This window comes from Armigeres subalbatus, chromosome 1 (assembly GCF_024139115.2).
Source record: "Armigeres subalbatus isolate Guangzhou_Male chromosome 1, GZ_Asu_2, whole genome shotgun sequence".
Taxonomy (NCBI): Eukaryota; Metazoa; Arthropoda; class Insecta; order Diptera; family Culicidae; genus Armigeres; species Armigeres subalbatus.
This window is the reverse complement of record NC_085139.1, coordinates 270,238,513-270,261,485: the sequence shown is the minus strand read 5'-3', so window position 1 is coordinate 270,261,485 and position 22,973 is coordinate 270,238,513. Positions and strand designations below refer to the sequence as shown.

At 40.0% G+C, this 22,973-nt stretch overlaps 3 protein-coding genes, 1 long non-coding RNA gene and 1 other non-coding gene across 6 annotated transcripts; 2 read left to right on the top strand and 3 right to left on the bottom strand.

The window, feature by feature from the left end:
- The first annotated feature begins 3,777 nt into the window (after positions 1–3,777).
- Positions 3,778–3,852, top strand: Trnaa-agc (transfer RNA alanine (anticodon AGC)). Its single transcript has one exon. It is a non-coding gene; the product is annotated as a tRNA-Ala (tRNA).
- A 427-nt stretch (positions 3,853–4,279) lies between these two features.
- LOC134213970 (RNA-binding protein NOB1) lies at positions 4,280–5,793 on the bottom strand. Its single transcript, XM_062693422.1, has 2 exons — positions 5,635–5,793; positions 4,280–5,569 (listed from the first exon to the last, which is right to left on the bottom strand). Exons 1-2 carry the CDS (start codon positions 5,695–5,697, stop codon positions 4,337–4,339), a joined length of 1,296 nt encoding a protein of 431 aa, XP_062549406.1. The 5' UTR covers positions 5,698–5,793; the 3' UTR covers positions 4,280–4,336.
- Positions 5,794–8,194: 2,401 nt separating this feature from the next.
- On the top strand, positions 8,195–9,562 carry LOC134207543 (large ribosomal subunit protein uL29). Its single transcript, XM_062683250.1, has 3 exons — positions 8,195–8,331; positions 8,717–8,853; positions 9,188–9,562. The coding sequence occupies exons 1-3, from the start codon at positions 8,329–8,331 to the stop codon at positions 9,417–9,419; spliced, it is 372 nt and encodes a 123-aa protein (XP_062539234.1). The 5' UTR covers positions 8,195–8,328; the 3' UTR covers positions 9,420–9,562.
- Positions 9,563–9,768: 206 nt separating this feature from the next.
- LOC134207542 (nuclear pore complex protein Nup50) lies at positions 9,769–11,324 on the bottom strand. 2 transcript variants are annotated; one of them, XM_062683247.1, is made up of 2 exons: positions 11,173–11,324; positions 9,769–11,113 (listed from the first exon to the last, which is right to left on the bottom strand). In XM_062683247.1, the coding sequence occupies exon 2, from the start codon at positions 11,090–11,092 to the stop codon at positions 9,842–9,844; it is 1,251 nt and encodes a 416-aa protein (XP_062539231.1). In that variant the 5' UTR covers positions 11,093–11,113; positions 11,173–11,324; the 3' UTR covers positions 9,769–9,841. The 2 variants fall into 2 exon arrangements, with proteins under 2 accessions (XP_062539231.1, XP_062539233.1); XM_062683249.1 differs by having other exon boundaries at positions 9,769–11,109; positions 11,173–11,320.
- A 10,236-nt stretch (positions 11,325–21,560) lies between these two features.
- LOC134213962 (uncharacterized) lies at positions 21,561–22,759 on the bottom strand. Its single transcript, XR_009979589.1, has 3 exons — positions 22,707–22,759; positions 21,912–22,333; positions 21,561–21,843 (listed from the first exon to the last, which is right to left on the bottom strand). It is a non-coding gene; the product is annotated as an uncharacterized LOC134213962 (long non-coding RNA).
- Positions 22,760–22,973: the final 214 nt, after the last annotated feature.

Here is a 22,973-nt window from a genome sequence, read left to right as displayed (position 1 = left end):
AAATCGCAACGTGAACTTCAACATTTATAATTTGTTATTCTAAGTTATTAAATACACCGTAATTTGCAATTAATCTGTACCAACTAGAATTGGATATATGAATCTCAGAAATTATGAATTGTGCCAATTATTAAATTAATTTCTAGATTTTCTCTACCGAGATCGAGGCTCGGATTGAGGTTACAAAACCCATATTTATCCAGGAATCTTAATTAATTTTCTAAGCAAAAAAGGTAAACTACTTAAACCTAAAATGTACATATCAATGCTTAAGTACCCTAGATACATCCGTGTCCTAGCAAGTCCCATACACGAATTCAGGTCACGGAAATTAAGTTTACTTGAACTCATGAAACGTATGTATAGAATATGCCGCATAATCAAATAACCTAACCGATGTAAATTTCATTATAGGAATTTTTAACCGTCCCTGAATAAACGAGTTAAGAAATCGGATACTGTCTAATAGCGCGTAACAGTGGTTATCTAGAGAGGCCACTTGGCTTATTTACACTTATAGTGGTCATCAGGAAGTTGTCGTGTAATATTGGGTTTTATTATTAGATCTTATAAATTGATCTTGAAAACCATCCTAGAACGGAATAAAACTTGTAATGTTGTTGGGATATCACGCATGGCTAAGGAAGGCTTTTATATTGCTATGGTATATATAGATTATTGTTTAGCATGATCAATCGTTTTGAATAATTTTATGACACCAGTTAAACTTATTCATTCGCATACCAAGTTTCAATTTTGGCAGGTGTTGAGAAAGAATTTGGTATATATGTAAAAAGATATCGAACCAGTGCATAATCTCCATCCAAGCGATTCTCAGCTATTTTCAGAGGATTACATACATTTATCGAGTTTGGCTTCGTTATGCTCTTTAACGCTTGAGCGTCAATAAACAAGTTGTTTGGACTATAACTTGGTAATAATCGATTCCTCCTTAATTTTTTATATGATGATTGGAAGAAAAAAATCGAGGAAACTCATTTAGTAGTGACGTGGTAAATAATTGACTGTTTTACAACTAAAGGTTCCGTTTAAGGGAGAAATAAAAGGTTTGGGACTCCTCGTAGATTTTTTCAAATAGTCACGAAATGAAAGCTTTCCCATGGAAAAACTGCCAAAACGCACGCAAACGTATCTATTGTGTTTGGCCCAAAGAGCTATATTTTCACGTAGTGAAAGTATTAGCGATGCTTATTTTTTGTCACACCGCGTTGTTAAATTTTACACCGATTTTGAAACCAATGATGATTTCTTTTCAAATTAACTCGCATGCATAATCCCATTTTGAGAATTCCCAAATTGTTATCAATTTTGAATATGATTTGACAGAGAGAAACGAACTTTTGGACAAACTGCCCGATATGAGAGTCTGATATAAATACAATTCAAACATAATTACGTTTGTGGTCAATCTCTCTGTATAAAAATGAGTTGCATTTCCTTTGAGGCAATATAACTCACGAACAGGTTGACCGATTTGTACGGGTTTCTCATTAATTGATTCGTCTTGAGGACTGCTGTGTTATAAAATATCACTAAATTTTGAGGAGAAAGTTGAGAAATTGTGAAAATACATTTTGATGCAGTACGAGTACCCAATACGATCGCGCTAAAAATGTTCTAGAGTGCGGCGCTGAATGAACTCAACAATTGACAGTAAGAATGCAAAATATAGTCGACTCGTAAATCTCGATGTTCTATATCTCGATATCTCTGCCTATGTCGATGGTTTCCTCGGTCCTTCAATCTACATACATTTTGGCTTTCTACACCTCGATAACTTCCCTATCTCGAAATCTTTCTATCCGATGTGTTGTAATCGTATTTTGTTCTGGATTCACTCTTCTTATGTCGATATGTTCAAATTTTTAGGCTACTAGACCATATTGGGACGATAACAATACAGATCAACAATAAGTAATGATATTTGTTTTGTTGTCGTTTTCATAGCAACAAGCTGTTTTGAATCTAGTACCCTTTTAAATTTTCCTTCCATTCCTCGATATCTCTATCTCGATGGTCCCTTCAATATCGAGATGTGGAGAGCGACAGTATAATGCCGAGCAAGGTCGGGTACGTTCAACTATTTTTCTTGCGATCAAAAATAATCTATTAAATCCCAAAAATATCTGATATTGGATAGAAATCGAAAGCACAATAAAATAGGCGTAATTAAGTTTAGAAATATCTCACCGTACGTTTTGAAAGGGCAAGTGAATTGAACAACTTAGTTGATTGCAATTTACTTGCCGAGAGTTGAACATGTTCAACTTACTGTCCGTTCAAGTGAGTTGAGCGAAGGTGTTTGGCCGCGTTTAATCCAAGCGACTTGTTCAATTCACTATCCATGTCTAAATGTAACAAAATAATCATACCCATTATGATAAGCGCAACATAACAAAACGCAATCGGATGAGTGTCATCTTCATGGCTTTCCACTCAAGATACATATTTATTCAATCAATGGTGGGCAGCAAAAGTTTTCAATTCATAATAATTTGAAACGCAGGTGTTAAGTTCCAGTAGGAATTTAGGACACCGAAGAGGAAGAAGAATGATGCAATGGAATAATATCGATAATATTCAGAAAGAATTAATCAAATTTCTTGCTGAAGAAAATGATAGAAATGTTTACATTGGAACAATCATTTTAATGTTTGCGGAACGGCTTTCACAGTTTGAACGATTGAAGCAAAGGTGTAGTTTGTCTGCTTTGCACTGCTTCATCGAAATATTTACAGTAGTGTTTGCATTTAACAAAGTCGATATTCCGGTAATCGATTTATTGAAAATGTATGGACATCCCACACTGTAAAATGTCATGAAACAGACCAAATTTAAAGGAGGTAATGCTGAACAAAGCTTCTCGTTGGTGAGGTGGTTATTTCCCACGCAATCCAACACCATTGATGGAAGCATCGAATCCTCTTATTTCATTTAATGGTGCTGGATTGCGTGGGTGAGCACAAATAGCCACTAGAGACGTGAGAAGCTCTTGTTCAAAGCAGTTCTCCCTTGAAATGTTGTGCTAACTATGACTCCACCGGAAGATGGCAGGAGGGTTTTCCAGCGCAAACTAGAAAAAACATGTTTAGATTCCTCTTTGCTCGCTAGATGATGTTGTTATCACCGGCAAATTGTTCGCCATTTCGTTGTATGGGAAAACTCGAAGTGAACCATAGTTAATATAATATATTTGACAAATGTCAAATCAGAGACTAACCGCAGGCAAGCTGACGGCCATTACTCGCAGAAAACTAGAAAAAATGAGAGAGGAAGAGGAAAGGAAGCAACAAGCGCAGTCGACGAGTCAGCACGGGACCGTTTAGTTACGGTAGGATCGATAGATCGATCTCCACCGAAGAAGACTTCCGCAGAAATGCGTCTGATACTTCTTCCGAATAATTTATTTCAATTGTTTGTAATGTTTTCTGCTCCTGAGTTTTCTATTAAACAATTGAGCCTAATAAATAAACGAAATGGTAAAAAAACACCGACTTGGACGTAATTTAAATGTTATGAAAACTCATATGTGAATAGGTATGTACGTCATGTGGAAGATATTGATTTGGAAAATGTATTGGCGGTAACCACTTTCTACCACCAGACATTCTAAATACTCACGCTCCTCTAATGTGGACGTGTACTATACACATGTGGAAGTGTTCTTGAGAAATGGATTGCGAGTGATTTGACTATGCTTCCAATTTGGGAATCTCGAGCTCGTTCAGTAGTGCCAGGGTTGAAGGCCGACGGAGGTCCTTCGTAGCTTAGTTGGTTAAAGCACCAGTCTAGCGTACTGTAGGGTCATGGGTTCGAGTCCCATCGAAGGAAAGTGGTTACCTCAATACATTTTCCAAATCAATATCTTCCACATAACGTACATACCTATTACATGAGTTTTCATAACATTGTAAACATTTGAGCAAATGAAGTACACCAATACACCGAACCAAAATTTTAGTAAGAACTATAAGTAATAAGCTTTCTATCCACAAAAAAACGTTTGAATCGATCCAGTGGTTCAAGTTATGATTTTTTTAAATAAAAATTTCAAGCGATTTTTCTGGTAACCTATATCGAACATGGTCACCCTAATTAAAATAATAAAAAATACGGTTTTCGATGAAGAACGACCAAGCGAGAGCAAAATTGGACAACTTTTTTCAACTCTATTATTTTCCCGTGGAATCGCTGATATGTAATGCACTTTACGTTTAAGTTAATCGGAGTGTCAAATTTTAACGAAACATATGCAATATTATGCTTAGGTAAACGCTCCTTTATTACTCATTCAACATTACCCTAACGAGCTAATTCACTTTTTATAACCCCTTCGGTGGTTATCATACTCGTGGTTCTTCATCCATTGCTTCAGGTTGGATTTTCCACGCAAGACCGCCGACCGCGAATCGACATCCCTCATCACAAACGGCGAGTAACCGGCCGTGTAGTCATCTCCGAGGGCGTTGGTCTTTGCCTTCGCCTTGGCCGATATTCTCTGCTGTGGGAGCGGTTGATCCTCGAAGAGCAACGGATTGGTGGCGTGTTTACCTCCATCAAACTTTGCTACCGGTCGGTTCTTATGTCGAGCCGTTAATGGCCGGCGCGTATTAATGTGAATCACCTGCTGACCATCCGCATCTAAGCTGACGGCTACTTTCTTCAGTGTGTTATTGCCACAGTTGGGGCAGAACCGCTTCGAGGAATCAGAAGTGGTTTTGAAACACGCGTAGCACCGCAGAATGTATGTTCGGGCATGTTTGATGACGCGACCGTCCAGCGCAGCTATGTGTAACCCTATCTGCTTCAGGACGTTCTGCATTGCAAAATCGGTTGTCATACAAGCGACAGGAGAGACACTCTCTTCCAACAAATCTGTACCATAGTCGCGCTTTACTTCTTTAATGTTTGATGGAGTTATCCACCCATCATCATCGTCATCGTCTTCGCTCACCTCTTGTTCACCTTCTTCTTCATCCGATTCCTCCTCATCACATCCATCATCTACACCCTCGTCTTCAACCTCTTGTTGTTCGATCATATCTAAAATGTCTTCCTCCAACTCTTTTGCTTCTTCTATGCTTAACTCAGCGAATTTACTCTTAAAATCCTCATCTTTTATTACGGCGTTATCATCACTCCTTTCAACTGATTCTGTTGAAACATTCTCAGATTCCGTTTCGCCCCGTTGTCTGCCTTCACTCTTTTTACCATCGTAAAATCCCAGCACTTTTCCTGTTCCTACTAGCTCCTGCGGCCTCTGCGTTGACGATATCGTTCTAGTCTGTTTAGGTTCCTCCCGCAGATGTTCCGTTCCTACATGCTCCTGCTCCAGCTGATACGTCAAAGCCAGCACCTTCAAATCCACCAACGAAAGCGTAGCGAAATCTCCCGTCTTTTTTGCCATACCAGTTACCTTGGCCAATACTTCCGGGTCTGGTTCCCGCACCTGTAAGCTGTAGGGCAGCACTATCAGCCGCTTTAGCTGCCGATCATTTTTAATTTCGTCCACAACACCCTGCACGGTGTAGCAGCTTTCGGCGACGTCCTACACAAACCAAAACAATGCACGATTAATCAGTGTTCAAACTTTGTTATGCAAACGGTTTTTACCTGAAGTTGGGCATTTTTGATGAAAGCCGTCGTGTCGACTACTAAATGCGTAAATTTGGACATTTTGAGAACGAGACTTCCACGAAAATCCAGAAATTTTACAACGAGAACATCTCTTGCACGTGAAATTTGCGACGCGGATGAAAAACAACTTTGTCGTGACGTTTAAAAACGTCAAAATCGTCAAAGCGCACTATAAAATTTATAGCATCGAGATTTAACCGGAAGCTGAATATTGTTTCATGTGGGTAGTATTGAGATTTCACGTTCTAAAGTTTTAAATGTGAAATAAATAAATAAATGTGAGAAATAAATGTGATTAATGTTAAATTTTATCCAACATGAATCAAAATCTGTGAAATTTCTTCATCTAAAACCTGGGTCTAAAACCTGGTAGAGGGATATTTTGAAATCACTCCCATACGAGAAAGGTAAAAACGGGCATTTAGTTTTACTTTAAGGTTGGTCCGATTCGCGAATTAAAATAAAATTAAACTCAAAAGTGACAGTTTGGAAATTATGAAATCCCCTGCTCATAAAAATGACTGGTGCTACCCAGCAAGACCAACAAAACATCTATCAAAAATGATTCAATATCTGTCAAAAGTAATCTTGCTCTGCAAGCACGGTTATTTGAAAAAAAATTCGAACTGTCACTTTTTAGTTTAATTCGATTTTAATTCACGAATTCGACACAGTTGTTTCATAAGGGCCAATGTCGCATTGAGCTCGAATGGAGAAAAATGGGTTCCAATGTTCCATGACATGTTTTCAATTGTAATTCGAAAATTAGATGTTATTTTAAATGTTAATAGTTTGCATGAAATACATCCACATCTAATCATTGAAGCCCCATATAAATAAAATTTACTTTGGATTGATTTCGATTTGAAAATATGATTAAAGAACTAGTCGTCCTTTTTTTCTAACAGTGTACACTTGCGCCCTTCAAAAATGCGCCATAATGTTTTTGACAACATCCTTTTCGCCCAAATTCCACGCCCGGCTGTCAACCTATTGTGTTGTGTTTTCAAAGTACCGTTTATCCCTTTTGCTCACATGTGTTTTTAGTGCAAGAACAAAGTGTCATAATGCAAAAATGAAGCACAGTTTAGCCCCTTTGCTGCCATGGAGAGAACGGGGCGCAATCGCACCAAGAAAAAAAAATCCAACGGAAATGTAATATCGCCCTTTTGTATTTTTCTGTTTTTACAGCAAAAAAAAACAACATTTTGTACTATTTTTAATATGCATATGCATATACAGTATCCCCCCGCTGATCCGAAAAATGTGTGGCCGGACTATCGGGGTTTCTCTCGTTAATCCGACTGTCAAATCCATACAAATGAACCAAAACAAAATCACAGCACAAATTTGAAAAACTGACAGCATAATGTGTTTAAATGAGTGTTGATACTTTTTAATCCGGAAAATTCCGAATTAGCGAGATCCGGACTAACGAGTCGTCGGACTAGCGAGGTCCGGATAAGCGGGGGGATACTGTAGTACATTTCCAGGAGGTTCGATCTATGTCATAAACTCGATTTGTTTACATTTGCGACTTCGGCCCTTATGAAACAACTATGTCGAATCTTAATTCACCAAAGCCTAGATATTGTCAGATTTTCTGGATATGATACACTGCGCGGCGTTTGTAATGTTCCCAAATGGGTACTTGCACAAAACTTCACTCGGCGAATGACAGTCGAAAAGTACAGCCGCGCCAAACGATACACCGCAATGCTATTCACCCATAAGAATCAAGCACTCAGCGAACTGGACTACCGAAATTCATAACTGGCGCCTTATGAATCTTCGACTGATTATTCCACCAACCGTGATTCTTATACGCAGTTACCTTCCTAAGTAATCAAGCGTCGATGGGCGTATGGTCTACATACCGGCCTCCCGACCCCGACGTCCATGGTTCGAATCCAGTCTGCCGCACTTCACTTTTTTTCAAATGAAAATCATCATTCATAAGGCAACTTATTGAAATTCATACCGATTCCTTGTGGCAAATTTTCATAAGGCGTTTGATTGAAAATCACACGTCCATTTTCCTCAGTGAGTAAACGGGGTGCAGAAAGCGCGGCGGTACCTTTCATGAAGGGTTCGCCGCGGGCAATTTTGAGAAAATCAGGCAATATTTCTGAGGATGTGAACCATTCCACTGATTCGTTTAACTTTTAGTTAAAATTTAACAGATCGATGGTTATTTCACCGTGGTTAAAAATAACCCTGCTCCGGAGCATGGTTAGATTTGACAGTTCGATAGTTAAACTTTGTTCGCCTGAAAATTGGCGCCAAATTAATTTCGTTCCGAATAACTATCAATCTTTCAAAAGTCAAATGGGTCGGCTTCGGAGTAAAATTTTAACCACGATGGGAAAATAACCATCGAGGTGTCAAATTTGAACTAAAAGTTAAACGAATTGGTGGAATGGTTCATAGCCTGAGTGTAGAAATGCCGCAACGAGCAAGTCATGCGATTTTCGATCACAAACAAACCTGTAGGTGATGGATCACCCCCGGTAAAAATTGTGCTATAAAAATTCAGTTCAGTGCGTGCAAGCGGAATGATGACAGCGGGACGTGACGTCACGAGTTGACTGTCATCTGCTCCGTTTACAGCTCTTTTCCAACCTAGCTGTTGAAAATAGTGGAAGCCAGTGCATTCCCACAGCGTTCAAAATGGTTAATATTTTGCTTTATTTGGATTGAATATTAGTGAAAATGTGAAGGAAATGGTGAAAATAATGTTCGGAGTGTGTGAAAAGTGGCAGAACTTATTCAGATACTTATTAAAAGCGGAAATAATCGACTTATTGCTACGCCTCATGTGTAATGTTTTCATTAAGCGATGATTATTTTCACCAGCAAATTACACTAAAATAAAAAAAAACAAGTTATTCACTTAAATTTAAAAATCAATTAAAAATTACGTTCGAATATTTATCATTAAAATGTAGTTACTTTCACCATTTCGACACCTAAACAATATTTCCTCGGAATGAAAGCGGCCAGTGAGGTTATGTCAGCGCGATTTTGTTGATATTGAAATGTTTTTTTTCTGTTCCAGGTGAAGGTGAAATGCTCGGAACTGCGGACCAAGGACAAGAAGGAGCTGACCAAGCAGCTCGAGGAGCTCAAGACTGAGCTGCTCAATCTGCGTGTGGCCAAAGTCACCGGTGGAGCTCCCTCCAAGCTGTCCAAGATGTGAGTATTGCCGTAGTTCGAGCGGAATGATTTTTTTTGATCTATTGAAAAGATTTCCAGCCCAAGTCCTCCAAATAGTCTCATGCAATTCTGGTCAATTTATTCCTCATCGGTGCATAAGTATTTTCAGTTTCGCCCAAATTTCGTTCAGGTCATCAATGGGCTCGGTTACGTTTTCGTATTTAACTTTATTGCACCTTACAGTTCTTTGGAAACTCAGACCAATTCAAGCTTTCAATCAAGATTTTAACCAGGGCGTAGTAGGCATCGTTGTTGCTAAAGTTTATTCAAATCCAATTTTCTGACTGCGTTTTCGTTTCCCTCCATTTTACAGCCGTGTTGTCCGCAAGGCCATCGCCCGCGTCTACATTGTGATGAACACAAAGACCAAGGACAACCTGCGCAAACTGTACAAAGGCAAGAAGTACGTCCCGCTGGATCTGCGCCCAAAGAAGACCCGCGCCATGCGTAAGGCCCTCTCCCCACGGGATGCTGCCCGATTGACGCTGAAAGAACAGCGAAAGCGCGCCAAGTTCCCAAAGCGAAAGTACGCCGTCAAGGCCTAAAGCGTCAGCTTCTGTTCTTTATCTTTTGTTTGTAAGTCGTGCTGGAAGACTAGGATTCTGGACCGCTGTGTGTTCCAATCCGAAAGAAATACTGTTGAAAACGAGGGGTGAGAAATAAATTCCAGGAGAGATTCCAAACTGGACGCAATTTGTGTGAATTCTTCGGTTTAGTTTAACTTCGAAATCACGAAAATATGTTTCAATAAAGAAACATTCAGGCACTGTTACGCCGTAACGGGATCCTTGACAGCGAAACCCTAACTATGAGACCCATCAGGGACCTACTCCTAACCCATCACGACAACGTCAAACGGTCATCAATCCGCCAGCCAGAAAAAACTCAACTCTCTTAACCATCAATAGGACCTCATTTATTTGCTATCCATCATCAGATGCTTTGTCGCTAGTTGACCTCACCCGCTCTAGGTGGGCTTGTGTTTTTTGAGCGCCTCGAATAACTCATCGGCTTCTTCCGACGTTTTCACCCGCAGTAGTACTGATGTCGGTGGTGGTTTCGACTCTGGTGTTGGCAAGCAAATCATCATCACGTTGTTTTTGCCCATTCGTTGCAAAGGAACCGCCTCGTTCAAGATGATATTAAGCAGTATGTTGCCCAGATTGGTGTCCGCCCGGACCAGAACCTGTACCTTTGCGTCCACCTTTTTGATGTGTACTGTCCCAACGCCACGGTCGCTGAAGTTTCCATCTACCTTCACAAACAACTTACAACGCTTGGAGTAAAGACTGTCCTTTTCTTCAACCGGTGTGAATTCAACCTTCGGCGGTTCATCCTCATCAGCTTCACCTTCTTCTTTGTCGTCCGCCTTTTTATCTGCCACCGGTGGTTTAACGTTGGCAAATGTAAATCCAGTGCCAGTCGACGCAGCCGTTGGCGCTCCAATTCCAAAACTAAACGTCGTCTTCGCTGGAGCAGTGTCCGTTATAGCCGAACCGACGGGAGCCGGCGTCGTACTTCCAAATGTAAATCCTGTGGTCTTGGAAGCTTCCGGTGCCGGAGATTCCTTGCTCTCTTTCTTATCTTTCTTTGCTTCAATCTCACTCAAGTGCTTCTCATAATCCTTAAAAATCGGAGTCAACTTGCAGAGCGGATTCTCCTTAACCTTGTCCGAAATCCACGAAGCTACCGACTGATTCAACGCTTTGATGCTTTCCACATAATCATCGTTGCCTTTACCCTTATCGTCTTCTTTTTTCTCCGCCGAACTTGCAGTCACTGCCGTTGTCTTCGGCGGGCTTCCAAACCCAGAGAAGGGCTTCTTACTAGGATCTGTTGCAGCGAAGATACATGCGCCGAGCGCTGAGGTTGTCGCACTGGCAACCGAACCTCCCGTTGCCGGTGCCGCGGTTCCGTTCGTCGGTTTGCTAATGGTACTTAAAAACGAAAACGGACTGGCTCCCTCCGAGGACTTGACCACCGTTGGAGCTGCCGGAGTGGAAGTGACGGCGGAGAAACCCTTAAAACCGCTGAAAACAGAGGAACCACCAGTGGTCGATCCGGAGTCCGCTCCGGTTGCGCGACGCCGTGCCGTTTTAATGACGCGTCTTTTCATTTCATCGTCGGAAGCGAGAGCAAATTTACCAGCCTCCTCCGGTTCTTCCTCTTGGTTCCAATTGTCGTGGTTCAGGTCCGACTGGGCACCACGTTTCGCCATTTTCCCCAGGATGGAAACTTCCTGCGCCAAAAAGAAGTACGATTACTCAACAGTAACATTGAATATTTAATTTTACTTACACGCAAAGGTGATATGAAGAACAGCAATTGGTGTCAATAACCAATAAATTTAGTGTGATTTCACAGTAAAAACACAAAAAAACTAGGAATATCAATAACTTTTTAGAAACAGCAACGATCCAACAACGATATACTCCATTGCACTGTGACGTCACGCACGACTTTTGACAGGTACTGGTCCTGTTGTTTACAGACGACTTTATTTTAATTTTCAGATACTTCTATCATTATTTGGATTTTCTGATCGATAATTACCTAAACTTATCGATAATTACCAATATTTCAATGCGGAATGTACGGAATGTCTTCAACATCGTGAAATATGCAGATTTAATTTGGATCAAAAAAGTCCGAAACGTAAACAACAGGACCAGTACCTGTCAAAATAGTGAGGTTAGGTTTGCCGCGCGCAATGACCTATAAACGCTTTGTTAACACAAACGCGTTTTGTTTTCACTTTTGATTTTGCCCGGATAATTTGACATATCAGATTTGACAGGTCTGAAGCCCCTGTGACTGCCACGGAAGCGTCCATTTACCCATTAATGGGTACTTTCGTACCCATTTCGAAGAAAAGCGGCATAACTCATTTAATGGGTAAATCGCATTTACTCATTAATGGGTACTCCTACCGAACTTCAAAAAATGAGTAAATTATACGCCTTGCCTCCTAGCAGAAAATGTATGAAATTTACCCATTTTTTCCAAAATCATTCCTTGAAAATTGCAATATATTGTAATATTTTGGAGGAAATTTGAAGTAAATACAAAACAACAGATTATGGGAACAATGCTGTTTATTTTATGTAAATATGATAGTGAATTACACAGTATTCGGATCAAACTTCTAACATTATTCTACATCGATTGCTTGATTTCATTTTATTTCTTGGTCACTGACATTACACTAGAAGTGGTGTATCAAACACTCTATGGATCGTTCGGTTCCGCAGCTATTCTGTGTTGTGCTGTTAAGCACATCTTCTTAGATAATCGCTCCCAAAATTCTTGATGCAGGTGAAGTGTTCTGTTCCACCCAAGGTTCCGCCACTTTTACTTCATCTATACACTAATAAAAATCCACACATTTTTATTGGCAAAAATCTAAAGAAAATTCCAAATAAATTTTATGTGTGCGTTAATAACCACCCGCTATAGTAGAATCCACATAAAGGTTATTAGTTAATAACGGTTATGTGTGTTTCCACATATATGCTATGCAAATTCACATAGCCATTATGTGGGAAATGCTATAGTCAAAATTTATGTGTACCACACATAATGGATATGATTGGATTTTTGTCAGTGTAGAGTTTCTGTAGTGAAAAAAATGCTTTTTCAACTATTTCAGCTGCCATCAATTATCACTTACCTTATCCTACACTGCCAAAAATATTTATATAAGATATATGTGTCGACGTTATAATTTTTTGCAATTGCTTCACCCAAATATAATCGATATGGATCAACACATAAAGTAAATTATTGCTTATTCGAGATCACACATAAAGTTTATTTGGATATATATTTCATTAGTAGTTCACGTGGAGAATGGTTATGTGTGCGCTGATATACATCATAAGTAAAATCTATGGATTTTTGCCAATAAATATGTGTGGATTTTTAGTAGTGTAATAGCCCAGCGTTGTAATTCCTCCATAACTGAACGATAAAATAGTTATTCACGGATTTTAACTAGCTTTATTCTTGTACAGCAGAAGACAGGCCGAGAGATATGCAAAATGGCTGCTTTTATTTTTTGAACTTCTGGAAGGTTACGATTTACCCATTATTTATTACCAGAGGACATTCTCTATAATGGGGTGAAAATACTCATTTTGTGTTGATAAAAATAACCCATTATTTGGCATATCGGTACACAGAAAAATAAAAGTTGTGCTATCAAAATTTAAGGACTTTCAATTGAAAAAGTACGAAATTTTCGTTAAAATAAAAGTTAGTTTTGTTCAACCAAAAGTTCGACGTTTAATTTCAAAGTAATTTTCATCTTTTCTGAGTGTAAATTTAAAAGTTCATCTTTTCAAGTATAAAATTGTTAAACTGTCAATATGAATGCGAGAAGCTGATTGACTGACCGTAAGTGGTTTTTCAAAAAAAGCACAAACCAATAGCACGACCGATATTTTTTTGACCGGGAAAATTCGCTACAGTATTGTTCGGTGCTGCCCGGGAGTTACTTTTTCGCAGAATTTGGAATAAAGCTCCTCAATTCATTCGGCAGGAATTAAATCGAGCTACATATGGGTGATATGGAATTTAGAGGTAAGTCATAATTTTATTATCAACAAATGAAAGTGACGAATCAAGTGTAAAGCGCAAACCACCCACCCACACTTCAATGCACAGCAAAAAGTTGTTGAATATTACATCGAAATCGCTGCAACCAGTTGAATCCATCGACTGTTGAATATTACACTGCGCGATGTACTCGAGAGCCTTCTGCGTAATAAGCAGAAGCGATGTAATTTTACCGACGTAATAAATAAGACGATGTAATCCGAGCAATGTAAAAGAGTGTTATGTAAAATAGAACCAGGGATTTTTCTGAATCGAGTTGTTATGAATATTTTTTCATTAAATTGACTTCAATTTTTTACCACATAAAATAATTTTATTATAAACATTCTTGTGTTTTTTTCAACGTAATAAATAATAGTTTTATAAATTTCATGTCTCTCTTCGTTATATCATATCTGTCCTACCCTTGGTCCTACCGGATCTGTATCTTAAAAAATATATATAATTAAGTTGCATGAAATTAACTCATAATAGTATATAATTGTCATGGGCAGTGTGCATCAGCTGCTGCTAGCCTCGGCACAGACGCCTTGGGTACCGCAGCCCTACGAGAAATACCGATACAGTTAATTAATCAGGATTTGGATTTCAGGATTCCGGAAGGAGTTTTACAGAAGGACAGCTTTCCACAATCCTGGGGAGATTCCTTCTAAGATGCATTGAAATTTCAGAGAAAATGTTCAAATTCCGGTCAGTTCATTCGAGAATTCCTCAGACTCAGATAATCCTTTCAATATTCCGAAGGGAAGAAATCTCTTTATGAATCTGAGGGGAATACTTTCGGGATTCCGAGGGGAATCCTTCCGCGACTCCGAGGGGAATCCTTCGAGGATTCCGAGAAGAATCCTTCCGCGATTCCGACAGAAATCCCTCCAGCATTCGGAGAGGAATCTTTCTAGGAATCTGAGTGAAATCCTTCTAGGATTATGAGTAGAATTTTTCCATGACTCCGAGGGGAATCCTTCCGGGACTCCGAAAAGAATCCTTTCGAGACTGAAGGAAATCCATTTGCGACTCTGAAGAGAATCCATTCGCCATTCCGAACGAAATCCTTTTGGGAATCCATAGAGAATTCATTCGGGACTCCGAAGGTATAGTTTAAAAATAAATCTCAGAAAGAATCTCTTCCGAAAACCGAAAGTATTCCCGTCGAAATTCAAAAAGGATTACTCTTGGAAACTCAAAAGGATTCCCCTTAAAATCTTTGAGGGATTCCACTAAAATTCCGAGAGATACTTCCAAATTTCCGAGAAAAATCCTTCCTTCATTCCGAGAAGAAACCTTCCTTGATTCCAAGGCGAATCTTTCCGGGATTCCAAGGAAAATCCTTTCGGGATTTATAGGAGAATCCTTCTAGGATGCCAAGGGGAGAACTATTTCGGGATTCCGAGGAGAATTCTTTCAGGATTCCGAGGGGAATCCTTCCAGAATTCTGAAAAGAATCTTTTCGAGTTTCCAAAGGGAATCAATTTGCGAATCTAAAGGGAATACATTCGTGACTTCGAACAAAATCCTTTTGAGAATCCATAGAAAATTAATTCGGGATTCCGAAGGTAGGGGGAATGACGGCTTTGGCAGGTTTTGTTCTATTATTGGCAGGGTTTTTTTTTATGACTGACTAGGCTCAAATTTGGCCTAAACATTCTTTGCATATCAAAGAATATTGTGGCAAAATTTAAAAAAATTTGGTCGAAAAAAACCCCTCTGCCAATAATAGAACAAAACCTGCCAAAGCCGTCTTTTCCCCTAGCTTAAAAATAAATCTCAGAAAGTATTCCTGTCGAAATCCAAAAAGGATAACTCTTGGAAACTCTCTCGAGGATTCCAGAAGAAATACTTCCGAAATTCCGGAAAGAATCCTACCTCTATTCCCAGGGGAATCCTTCCGGGATTCCGAGGGGAATTGCAAGGAAAATCCTTCCGGGGTTTCGAGGGGAATCCTTCTGGGATTCCAAGGGGAATCCTTCCGGGATTCCAAGGGGAATCCTTCCGGGATTCCAAGGGAATCCTCCCGGGATTCCAAGGGAATCCTCCCGGGATTCCAAGGGAATCCTCCCGGGATTCCAAGGGAATCCTCCCGGGATTCCAAGGGAATCCTCCCGGGATTCCAAGGGAATCCTCCCGGGATTCCAAGGGAATCCTCCCGGGATTCCAAGGGAATCCTCCCGGGATTCCAAGGGAATCCTCCCGGGATTCCAAGGGAATCCTCCCGGGATTCGAAGGGAGTCCTCCCGGGATTCCAAGGGAATCCTCCCGGGATTCCAAGGGAATCCTTCCGATTCAAGGGAATCCTTCCGGGATTCAAGGGAATCCTTCCGGGATTCAAGGAATCCTTCCGGGATTCAAGGAATCCTTCCGGGATTCCAAGGAATCCTTCCGGGATTCAAGGGAATCCTTCCGGGATTCAAGGGAATCCTTCCGGGATTCAAGGGAATCCTTCCGGGATTCAAGGGAATCCTTCCGGGATTCAAGGGAATCCTTCCGGGATTCAAGTGGAATCCTTCCGGGATTCCAAGGAATCTTTCCGGGATTCCAAGGAATCCTTCCGATTCAAAGGAATCCTTCCGGGATTCAAGGGAATCCTTCCGGGATTCAAGGGAATCCTTCCGGGATTCAAGGGAATCCTTCCGGGATTCAAGGGAATCCTCCCGGGATTCCAAGGGAATCCTCCCGGGATTCCAAGGGAATCCTTCCGGATTCCAAGGAATCCTTCCGGGATTCCAAGGAATCCTTCCGGATTCAAGGGAATCCTTCCGGGATTCCAAGGGGAATCCTTCCGGGATTCCAAGGGGAATCCTTCCGGGATTCCAAGGGGAATCCTTCCGGGATTCCAAGGGGAATCCTTCCGGGATTCCAAGGGAAATCCTTCCGGGATTCCAAGGGGAATCCTTCCGGGATTCCAAGGGGAATCCTTCCGGGATTCCAACGGGAATCCTTCCGGGATTCCAAGGGGAATCCTTCCGGGATTCCAACGGGAATCCTTCCGGGATCCCAACGGGCACGCTGCCGGGACTCCAAGGGGAATCCTTCCGGGATTTCAAGGGGAATCCTTCCGGGATTCCAACGGGAATCCTTCCGGGATTGCAACGGGAATCCTTCCGGGATTCCAACGGGAATCCTTCCGGGATTCCAACGGGAATCCTTCCGGGATTCCAACGGGAATCCTTCCGGGATTTCAACGGGAATCCTTCCGGGATTCCAACGGGAATCCTTCCGGAATTCCAAGGGGAATCCTTTTGGGATTCCAAAAGCAATCCAGTTGGGATTCCGAAAGATATCCTTCTGCGATTTTTAGAGAAATTCTTCTGAGATCCCAAAAGAAATCTTTCTGGGGTTCTAAGGGGAATCCTTCTGGGACTTCGTATATAATCCTTTTGGGACTCCAAGCGAAATCTTTTTGGGATTCCGAATTAAATTACTGCTTGGGTTCCAAGAGCAATCTTTCTTTGATTCCATAAGAAATTCTGGTATACTCTGGGATTCCAAGAGAAATCCTGCTGGGTTTCGAACAGTAATCTATCTGGGATTTCAAGAGAAATCCGTTTGAAAATCTAATGGGTATCACTTTAGAATTTCAGGAGGAATCCTTTTGCGATTCCAAGAGCAATTACTTTGTCCTTCCGGGATTCCAACGGGAATCCTTCCGGGATTCCAAGGGGAATCCTTTTGGGATTCCAAAAGCAATCCAGTTGGGATTCCGAAAGATATCCTTCTGCGATTTTTAGAGAAATTCTTCTGAGATTCCAAAAGAAATCTTTCTGGGGTTCCAAGGGGAATCCTTCTGGGACTTCGTATATAATCCTTTTGGGACTCCAAGCGAAATCTTTTTGGGATTCCGAATTAAATTACTGCTTGGGTTCTAAGAGCAATCCTTCTTTGATTCCATAAGAAATTCTGCTGGTATTCCACAAAATAATCCTTTTGGGATTCCAAGAGAAAGCCTTTTGGGATTCCAAAAGCAATCATTTTAGGATTCCAAAAGCAATCCTTCTGGGATTCCAAGAGGTATCCTCTGGGATTCCAAGAGAAATCCTGCTGGGTTTCGAACAGTAATCTATCTGGGATTTCAAGAGAAATCCGTTTGAAAATCTAATGGGTATCACTTTAGAATTTCAGGAGGAATCCTTTTGCGATTCCAAGAGCAATTCTATTTTTAGATTCCAAAAGCAATACAGTTGGGTTCTCAAAAGATATCCTTCTGCGATTTCGAAAGAAATCCTTCTATGGTTGCAAGTGTTGTCCTTCCGGGATTCCAATAGGAATCCTTTTGAAGTTCTAAAAATTTTCTAAGTGAATTCTAATGGATTCCAAAAGTAACACTTATATCTATAATAATCGCAAAATTATAAATTGATTTTCATCAGAATCTCAAAAGGATTCCTCTTGGAATCCTATTAGAATTACTCTTGGAACCTCAGCAGGATTCCTTTTGTAATCCGAAATAGATTTCTCTTGGAATCCCAAAAGTAATTTAATTCGAAAACCTAAAATGATTTCTCTTGGAATACCATAAGAATCCTCTTGGAAACCCAAAAGGATTCCTTTTGAAATCCCAGAAGGATTAATCTTGGAACCGCAGAAGGATTTCTCCTGGAATCCCAGAAGGATGCCTCTTGGAATCCTAAAAGCATTATTCCTCTCGAAATCCCAGAAGGATATCTTTTGGAATCCCAAAAGGATTGATCTTGAAATCCTAAAAGAATTGCTCTTGAAATCCTAAAAGGATTGCTCTAGGAATCCCAAAAGGATTTCTATTGGAATCCTGAAATGATTCTTTTTGGAACACCAGAAGGATTGCTCTTGGAATCTCAAAAGGATGTAACTTAGAATATTTTTGAAACCTCAGAAGAATTCCTCTTGGAATCGCAGAAGGACTACTCTTGGAATCCCAGAAGGACTACTCTTGGAATCCCAAAAAGACTACTCTTGGCATCCCAGAAAGAAATCGCAGAGGTTTTTTTTGGAATCCCAACTCGATTGCTTTTGGAATCTAGAAAAGGATTTCTTTTGGAATTCCAGAAGCATTCTTCTTGGAACCACAGAAGGATTTCTCTTGGAATCCCATAAGGATGCCTCTTAAATCGAAATCCAAAAGTTAAATCTTTTGGTTGGAATTCCAAAAGGACTGCGCTTAGAATCCCAAAAAGATTTCTCGTGAAATCCTTAAAAGAATTCTTTTTGGAATACCAGAAGAAATCCTCTTGGAACCCCAGAGAGATTTCTCTTGGAATCTCAGAAGAACTTCTTTCGGAATCGCAGAAGTTTTTTTTTCGAATCTCAACTGGATTACTTTTGGAATCTAAAAAGGATTTCTTTTGTATTCCCAGAAGAATTAGTCTTGGAATCGCAGAAGGATTTCTCTCGAAATCTCAGAGGGATATCTTTTAGAATCCCAATAGGATTGCTCTTGAATTCCTAAAAGGATTCTTACCTGAACACCAGTAAGATTTCTCTTGGAATCCAAGAAAGATTTCAAGAGAACCGCAGAAGGATATTTTATGGAGTCCCAATCGGATTCCTTTTGGAATTAATAAAGTATTACTTTTGGAATCCAAAAAAGATTCCTCTTGGAATCCCAACAGGACTTAGCATTGAATATTTGTGGAACCCCAGAAGAATTCCTCTTGGAATCACAAGAGGACTACTCTTGGAATCCCAGAAGGATTCCTCTGGAAATCGCAGAAGGATATCTTATGGAATCTCAACTGAATTCCTTTTGGAATTTAAAAAGGATTTCTTTTGGAATCCCAGTAGCATTCATCTTTGAACCGCAGAAGGATTTCTCTTGGAATCCCAGAAGAATGCATCTTGAATCCTAAAAGCATTCCTCTCGAAACCCTTAAAGGATTCTTATTGGAACACCAGAAGGAATCCTCTCTGAACCCCATAGGAATTTTCCTTGGAATCTCAGAAGAATTTCTCTCAGAATCGCGGAAGAAAATCGTTTCGAATCACAACGGGATTGCTTTTGGAATCCCAAAAGGATTCGTCTTGGAACCGCATGATTTCTCTTGGAATCCCAGAAGGATGCCTCTTGGAATCCTATTAGCATTACTCTCGAAATCCCAAAAGGATTGCTCTTGGAATTCCAAAAGGATTTCTCTTGGAATACCAAAAGGATTATTTTTGGAACACCAGAAGGATTATTTTTGGAACACCAGAAGGAATCCTCTTATAACCCAGAGGGATTTTTCTTGGAATCTCAGAAGAATTTCTCACGGAATCGCAGAAAGATATCTTTTGGAAACTAAAATAGATTTCTTTTAGAATCCCATACAGAAGGATTAGTCTAGGAAAGCAGAAGGATTTATCTTGGAATCCCAGAAAGATGCCTCTTGGAATTCTAAAAGCATTCCTCTCGAAATCCCAGATGGATATCTTTTGGAATCCCTACGTATAGCTTTTGGGATCGATAAAGGATTCTTCTTGGAATCCCAAAAGGTTTTTGTGAAATCCAAAACAAATTTCTTTTATAAAAGTATTCCTCTTGAAATACTAAAAGGATTCCTCATAGAATCTCAAAAGAATTCCTCTTTGAATCAATAAAGGATTCTATTTAGAACCCCAGAAAGATTAATTTTGGAATCGCAGAAGGCTATCTTTTGGATCCCCAAAGGATTCCCTTTGAAATCCTTAAAGTATTATTTCGTAATCCAAAAAGGATTCCTCTTTGAATCTCAGAAGGAATACTCTTTGAACCCCAGAAGGATTTTTCTCGGAATCGCAGAAGGATATCTTTTGGAATCCCAACTGGATTGTTTTCTAAAAATGATTTTTCTTTGGCACCCCAAAATATTTCTTCTTGGAATCTCTGAAGGATTCCTCTTAACTTTCTAAAACGATTCCTTTTGGAATCTCAAACGGATTCCTTTTGGAATCCAAGAGCGATTACTCTTGAAACCACATGTGGGTTCCTCGTGGAATCCTAAATGGACATAATCCTACAGGGTCACTTTTGCAATCCAAACAGAATTCGTTTTCGAATCATAGAATGACTCCTCTTAGAATCCCAGAAGGATTCCTCTTAGAATCCCAGAGGGATTCCTCTTAGAATCCCAGAAGGATTCCTCTTAGAATCCAAGTAGGACAACTCTTGGAGCGCCAGCAGGATTTCTCGTGAAATCCCAGAAGGATATCTTTTGGAATCTCAATTGGATTGCCTATGAAATCTAAAAGATTTTTTTAGAATCCCGAAAAGATTCCTCTTGGAATCGCAAAAGGATTCCTATTGAAATTAAAAAAAAAACCCTCTTGGAATCCCAGAAGGATTACTCTTGGAACCCCAACAGGATTCCTCGTGAAATCCCAGAAGGGTTACTCGTGGAGTCCCAAAAGGATTCTCTTGGAATCTCAAAACTTATTTTATTCGGAAATCCAAAAGATTTCTCTTGGAATCCCAAAAGGATGTCTTGGATTTTGAAAATGATTCCTCAGAACCCCAGAAGAATGCCTCTTGGAATCTTAAAAGCAATCCTCTCCGAATCGCAGAAAGATACCCTTTGGGATCCCTGAAGGATTGCTTTTGGAACCGAAAAAGTATTCCTTCTGGAATCCCAAAATGATTTTTTTAAATCAAAAACTAAAAGGATTGCTCTTAGAATCCTATAAGTATTACTCATAGAATCTTAAAAGGTTTCCTCTTGGAATCTCATAAGGATTTATCTTAGAATCGCAGAAAGATATCTTCAGGAAACCCAACAGGATTCCTTTTAAAATCCCTAAAGGATTACTTTTGGAATCCCAAAGGATTCCGTTCGGAATCCAGGTAGTATGCACTTTGGAACCCCGGAAGGATTCCCTTTAGCATCCTAAGAAGATCACCTACGGAAACATGAAAACTAGGCCAACATTTGAAAAGGGCGTAACAGCCAAAATTTATTCCTTCTGATTCTTCGTCCACGTATATAGCTTGATATGTAGACGAAGAATCAGAAGGAATAAATTTTGGCTGTTACGCCCTTTTCAAATGTTGGTCTAGAAAAGATTCCCTGCGGAATCCCAAAGCGATTCCTTTCGGTATTCCAAAATGTTTCTATTTAGAATTCCATTCGGAATCCAGAGGGGTTTCATTTCAGAACGGTGATCCTGTCTTTTCTTTGCAGAATTCAAAACAGAATTCTAATAAGATTACATTTGAGTTCCCGAAAGAATTATGTACTCTCCTCTTGACCTTCCTTCCTTGCCCGTTGCTTCCAAATATGTACTACGATATCTTAGTATCACACATGACGACGTGTAATAGCTTGTATAAATGCCAAACTTATCAATCAAATTTCAGCGCCTGCCCAACTGACAAGATCCTCAAGTTCCTAAATATTATTTTCCGCAGCCAGCCGAGTGGCATTGAATTCGCTGTAAGTATTGCAAACAGAGAAATATTTTTAGTGTACCATCTTTCTTCAATCTAATAATATACTCACCAAATGACTCCTGTAGGTAACTTAGAGCCCATTGGAATCTCGCAGGATGGATCGCAGGATGGAATCCAACGGTTTTCACCCTTCGCTGATATGTCGAAAACTAATACTGCGTTTGAGATGGAGCTGTCTGTCCTCTTTGGATGTGCCAGCAGGCAGTGTGGGAAACCAGTAGCCAACAGGTCATTGTGAAACTGCGAAAAGTGCATACCAGATAGGTGACCGTGTGAGCGCAGGAGGGTCTTACTTTTCCGGCCACTGTCATCAACGGGCGGGACGGTCGCACTGGAGTCTGCCTGTTTGCCAGCTGGTGGCGATGAAAGTTGCCGTTGGTTTAGGATCACACGCAAAATTTCAGGATTTGAGAACGATCGGGTCTGCGTTCTTGTTTTTGAAGGCCTCATACTGGTAAAACGCTAATAATGCTGAAAAATATAGATAATTATTTTATTATTTGTTATAATATATATTTGATGGTACACTCACAAAAACTCCGCATTATATTCATGAGTTTACACATGGATTTTTGCAATGGGGGTTGCCAAATGCATTCCATATTTTCGACACATACATTTCATGCGCCCGCATGCATTACATGAGCGTTCATACATACTATCTATGTGGGTCATCGTATCCATGTGTGAATTTGTATGCAATTTGGTATGTGCCGACACATGATATGCATCTTGATATGCATATTTCAAAATACATGGATTTTTGCCATATAGTATGTGTCGATTTTCCTGAGTGTATATACGAATATAAATAAATAAATAATTTTGCTAACATCAAACTTACCGTACAACTGCAAACGATTATGATGGAATGAAAAATAAATATGGCGTCGTCGGCTTCTCCGCACAAATCAGACACAACTGGGCAGTGTTGCGAGATTTAAATGTGTGTTCGGTTTAAATGCAATAACACATTGAATTTGTGTAATATTACACAAGCAAATCAGAACCACTGGGTTGCATTCATTTCGATGTGATTTGCAATGTTTTTATGTTCGAATATTACACATATACAACGTAGAGAAAAATCGTGAATCTGTTTCGGTGTAAT